The following is a 6,000-nucleotide window of genomic DNA, read 5'->3' as shown; positions in this document are numbered from 1 at the left end:
ATTGTTGCTGATGTTAGATGGATCTTGGCTGAAAGCAGAGAATACCAGAAGAATGTCTATCTGTGTTTCATTGATTATCCAAAGGCATTTGACTGTGTGGATCATAACAAACTGTAGCTGCATTTTCTACACACTCAAATTATGTTTCCAGGTGGTTCGGACAACCATTTGATCCTCCTGGATCTCCGTTCCAAAGGTACTGATGGTGGAAGGGCTGAGAAGGTGCTGGAAGCCTGTTCTATTGCCTGCAATAAGAACACCTGCCCAGGTGAGACTACTCCTTGGCTTCTCTTCCATCTACTATCTGCCTTTCCTCCGGGCCAACTAGTTTTATCACTTTTTCCTGGCCTAAGATACCTTGAGCTGGGGGTAGGTGATCTGAGGGGATGGATAACACCATCCTAAAGCCAGGCTCTCCACAGCTACTCCTGTAGACTCAGCTTTCACCTCAGCAGGGAGTGGAAGGTGGGCAGCCTTATACTTTGGTAGTACTTAAAGGAGACTGCTCATTTGGGTGAGGAAGGTGTGGGATCTTTTGGCACAGGGTTGGTGTAACTGGTGATTGTATTAATAAAATCTGGGAGAAACACTTCAGGGCCAGCCAGATGCTGGTTTAGAGCAAGTGCCATATTGCTAAAAATTAGTTTCCTTACCAAAACATGATTCTTTCTGTGACTTGGGCTCTGCCCCTAGTTTTTGAGTCATTGATATTCTTGCTAGACCAAACCAGTACTCCCTGGCCAATCTTTCTTGACCAAGTGTAATTTGTAAAAACTCAGTGATGAGTTAGGTATGGTTTAGGGACAGAATTCCATTTATCTTGAAGGTGACAAAAGTGCACTACGGCCCAGTGGACTCAGACTGGGGACCCCAGCACTGACATCCCGAGGACTTTTGGAAAAAGAGTTCCAACAAGTAGCCCACTTTATCCACAGAGGTAAGGTTAAAATTTGAGAGTATGCCACATTTGATTGGGTGTCCAAAGGCTTTATGATCAATGGTGGTAAAGAAAATCACCACTGAAAGGTATTCCTATCATGAAGTACTGGGGACAGGAAATGGCAAAAACTACTTTAGTAAACAATTCTGAAAGACTTCTGAAAACTCTACTGCCTGCCTACAAGTACCATGACTGTCTACAGGCATAATGCACTCACCCCGAGGCTGTTGTGACAACTGTGCTCTGGGCTGAGACCCCCATCTCCCCCTCAGTGTGTCTAGTGTGTGCTCCTCTCTGCCCCAAAACCTTCAGCCTTGGCAGGGCAGCAGTGCCACTGCTAGCTCCAATGTTCATTTTTATCTTGCTGACACAGGAATAGAGCTGACGCTACAGATTCAGGAGGATGTTGGGGCCAAGGCCACCCTGAAGGAATTCCAGGAGAAGCTGGCAGGCAATGAGCACCACCATGCAGTCAGGGCTCTGCGGGAGGATGTGGAGAGCTTTGCATCCCGCTTCTCTCTGCCTGGCTTGCCCGACTCCTAAAGGACCTTACCCTCCACTGCTAAGCCCTGTGCTCAGCAAGTAAGGAGATGCTCTGACAGAGACTGCATTGATTTCTTTGTGCCTTTGGAAGGAAGTTCCCTTTTGAATCTTTTTCATGTATCTTCTTTACAAATCAGAGTATCTTAGTAATTCTAGGACAGGTTATGAGGCTTCAATCTGAACTGTCACACATATGTCACACAAAGTTGTGTGACATAATTCCTCAGAAACATGAAATCCTGTTTAATCATTTAGCCTTCATTCGACAGGACAATGGTGTAAGGCAAAACTATTGGAAAGACTCCAGTTACTGTACTCATCCTTATCTGATTCTTGACCTCTTGTGGTAATGTTGTTATGTGCCATTGAGTCACAAATGACTCAGAGCTGACACAATGGGTTTTCAGAGGCTATAAATCACACAGGAAATTGCCCATCTTTCAACCACAGAGCAGCTGGTGGATTCAAACCACCTACCTTGGGCCTGGCAGCACAAGTCCTATCAACTAGACTACTTCATGTAGCAGATCAAAACCACCAAAGTTAATAGCTGCCCATTCTTAATTGCAAAAGGAAAACTGAATCCCAACCACTGTAACCCAAGGAGCATTCCTGAGACATTTATGTGTACCGTGGACCAGAATTACAGGCCCACAAAAGGTGCCAATCAGTAGCAGAAGGCCTTCTGTCTGTCGTCCCCTGTCCTCCCACATCTGGGGTGCTGGGTGAGCAGTCTCTGACATGGCTCCTCTAGAACCTTTCACCTCATCCCATCTGAGTCAGCAGCTGAGAGAAATAACTACGTTCTATAATCAGGAAACCAAACACCAGGTATTTCTGTCATCACAGGAGACTAGAGCGAGGGCTACATGGTGGAGGGGACCTGGGGGAGGGTTTGTAAAACAATGAAAGAATCTTTTCTTTTACTTTTCCATAATTTCTGGCCTCATGTACTTATAACTTGTTAGTCAAATTTGTGTCTTCTAGGTTGCAACACCCCCATGATACATCTTCAAGGATATGAACATGTACGGCCAAGCACAATCAATAAGAGTGCATCTAAATTCCAAAATCAATCTCCATAATAGTCTATGTGTTTCCTACTGCCAAAGGGGCCCTTTAGAGTAGTGAGAGAAGATCTTCACCCTGAAACCCACAGCGTCCCTTTTCAGCAGGAAGTAGCTAAGAGAATACGCCATCCCCTTTTCCTTATGACTCAGGGTGAAGTCTCTCTCAGGGAGGAGTGATAGGGAATGGCAAAGGACACACTGACAAAGAAGATTAATCAGAACTGGCTTTGACAAGCACTGTGGCATTTGGACAAGAACAAACTGGGAGGAGGGTAGAGAGAATAGTGCAACAATGAATGAATGGAAACCCAAAATCTCTGTAAATGTTTATGAAAATTAATAAAACATAGAAAAAAAAAAGGAAACCAAACATCACCTTCCCAAAGAAACTTTATTTCTCATAAAGCTGAGGTGCAAAACTTGGATAACCATTACTAATAAGCACAAATTTTTAATCACAAAATGTCTACAGGAATTACAGCTTTAAAAATACAAACTTTTAAAATATATTTCAAAAATATCTGAACTCAAATAAATTGTTTTAAAAGTACACGTCTCATACTATTTGGCATTTACTCTGGTTAAACTCTTTGTTCAGCAACAACTACAAAATGGTACCATATACATCAGTTGAATGACTCCCCATTAGCCACCACTTGTGAAAACTGCTGCTACTTGCATGGTGACACGCAGCTATAAGGACAGAGGGACATGCATCATAAAATAGCTTTTCTAAAAAAATTTAACAGATAAGACTCATCAGACTGCTTTTCACTGAGGCTCTGTAGATGACATTCACCTTAGTCCAGTTTGTGTGCTCACCAACCCAGTAACTAGCAGGTCTTTGTGGATCTGTTCCCCAGCACCACCCTGGAGCCTGGGCCCAACAGCTACTCGCTCTCACTCCAGTGGGGGCAGGCCAGATGCTATACCCTCCTGGGTATACAGATGTGCCAAGCTACATACCTCAGCCTGTGACTGAAGCTGTTATGTGGCTGAAATATCTTACTCAAGAAACTTGTCACCCATGGGTGAATGGATATATCCAAGACCCCCCATTATAAAGGGCAGAGTTCATTCCCTTCATATTTTATAAAACAAGCAACTCGAGGCCCAGGACCACAGCTGCTGGTCTGTCTACTATAAGAAATTCCATTTCTTCCCACTCATTTGTCATCTTCCCATAGCTTCAACCAAACCTTCACCTGATGGTCAGATCACACAAGTGTTCAATGAAACGAGGGTACAGGAGAACATCGAATGCTAGCTCAACTGTCTGCTTTCCAGCAAAAAAAAAATCAACTGGTTTTGCTTTTGCAGTCTGTTAATGTCTTCTCTTTTAAAGATCCTAGTTTGATCACTTTCCTAGTTTCTAGGTAGGGAAAAGCTATAGAGTGGATTTGCTTTAGGAAAGCAAGAGGCAAAGGAGACAAAAAGACCCACTCCTCAGGAATGGTAGTTTTTCTCACAGGTGGACACACTCCCTTAAGTTCATGAGTGCTGGTCTTGCAGATACCACTAAAAACTGACTGGACATACACTGCTCGGTCTGGGAGGGGGCACTGAGCCTAGTGTGGCAGGAGCAGTCAGTTCATGCAAAGTGTCCAGTAAATAGAGGGCTTTGTGCCCTATGCAGCACTGAGAGCCTACACCAGGAAAGATCTGGGGTTTCACGGGCTTGTCCAGAATTCTGAAATTACTTACTTGGATTTCGGTCAGCAGTGCTTTGAACACAGCCACTGGTCTGAAAAGAGAAATTATAGGCTGGGCAGGGATGACAGTTGAGCTTCCATTCCATGGGCCATCAGTAACTCCTGTGCAAGGTTTTGTGAGTTACAGAAAAGTGTTAACTTCTAAAACTCCTAATTTCCACCACAGGAGTGAGACACCTAGGGAAACAAGCATGAGGCTGGAGCTCAGGCTGGAATGGTCAATACATCACACAGGCTCCAAAAAGACTTACAGTTTGAGCTCCAAATTGGGGCTTCTAAAAATATCACTGCTAGCTAAGTGATGTTTATCTTCACTTGGACTGCTTTTAAGAAGGGACAAGGATGGGGAAGTCATGGCTTGTAGACAAGCATGGATTCAGTGCCTAGGCCTTCACCATGGCAGGTATTGCTGACAAAGTCATCAGGGAACCATAAGATCGCCTATTTCTCCCCCCCCCCAGAAGTGTTTTTTGATATCATTATGACATACTAACCTATTCTTAAAGGAAAATTCTCAAATGAAAATTCTTGAAGAGATTAGCCCCACTGCAGAAGTCTCCTCACCTAAAGTTGTAAAACATTTCCAATACTAAGTTCTCCTAGGGCTTCAAGGTATCAAACACCTCTGTGTGACCACCTCTAGTTGTTATGTGCCATCACATCACCTGTACTCACAGCAGCTCTGAAGTCAGCCCTGTCCTGAGCCAGTCTCACTGACTCCACCACATCTACCCCCATTACCTCAATACTGTTATCAATCCATCTCACTCAGGGTCTCCCTCTCCTGCGCCATCCCTCCACCCTTCTGAGCATGAAGTCCTTCTCCAAGGATGGGTCCCTCTGGGCCATGTGCCAAAGTATGGGAGATGGAGCTTCAAAATCCTAGCCTTCAAGGAGAAACCTGATTTTACCTTCTCCAAAAGAGACATTTGTTTTCTTGGCGGTCCATGATCAAGGCTCTTCCAGCACAACTCAAAGGCATTGATATTCTTCTTTCATTAAGAACTATATAAATAATCCTTTAAAACTAAAAAGGTACTTTTTTAAAACCAAAATTAAATGCTGGAACACAACCACTATTCAGTGACACCACGTTTACTTCTTAGTGTAGTGGAACAACAGTGGCGGGCTCCTTCAGGAAACCTCTGTTCACCTTAATTGGTGAATAGAGCAGGTTTAATATGAAAGTTTTCTGTTCTCGGGGCTAAGCCTCTTAGTAAATGCTTCCTAGAATGTAAGTCTAAGTAAAATTACTGCAGTGCATCGCTTCAGTTCTAGAAGGCTGTGTATGGTTATAGTTCAGTGTCTTCCAGAAACTCCACTGCCTTCATCCACTTCCCACATGAAGGCAGCATGAACTGTAGACTTACACACTGCTGTCAAAACAGGGACAAAACAGCATGGGTAGTGTCACTTTTCAATTTTTTTTTTTTTGTCATTTGGACTCCACAGACTTTTCTTCCTTTAATATAAAATATTGCACTGTTGTATCCTTGGAGGCCTAAATGACTGCCATTAGCCACCCAGTCAGAAAAGTGAAGCAGCATTTATAACACAAGGGAGGGGCACAGTGACAGGCAGAGGGAGCACAAAAGAATCAGCTTTCTCTGCAGCCTTCTTCATGTGTAAATGCATGTGTCACTTTTAAAACCACCAAGCTGTTTCTGACGACTCTTCTATGAAACTGCAGTGCTGCACAGGCACAGAGAGATTGCTGAGATGAGGCCAACATCGT

General features: G+C 43.8%; 1 protein-coding gene across 1 annotated transcript in view; it reads left to right on the top strand.

Annotated features, from left to right (window-relative positions):
* Window positions 1–1,483, top strand: part of SHMT1 (serine hydroxymethyltransferase 1 (soluble)) — a 59,297-nt gene extending 57,814 nt beyond the window's left edge. Inside the window, exons 9-11 of the mRNA XM_006901205.1 lie at window positions 152–268; window positions 827–937; window positions 1,314–1,483. Coding sequence (XP_006901267.1) covers window positions 152–268; window positions 827–937; window positions 1,314–1,483 — 398 coding nt within the window. The remainder of the gene's footprint in view (window positions 1–151; window positions 269–826; window positions 938–1,313) is intronic.
* The last annotated feature ends 4,517 nt before the right edge of the window (window positions 1,484–6,000 follow it).

The sequence above is a fragment of the Elephantulus edwardii genome, unplaced genomic scaffold (genome assembly GCF_000299155.1).
Source record: "Elephantulus edwardii isolate Elephantulus edwardi_28Jun2011 unplaced genomic scaffold, EleEdw1.0 scaffold00314, whole genome shotgun sequence".
NCBI lineage: Eukaryota > Metazoa > Chordata > Mammalia > Macroscelidea > Macroscelididae > Elephantulus > Elephantulus edwardii.
The sequence above is the reverse complement of the archived record's forward strand: the minus strand, read 5'-3'. Positions and strand labels throughout refer to the sequence as shown.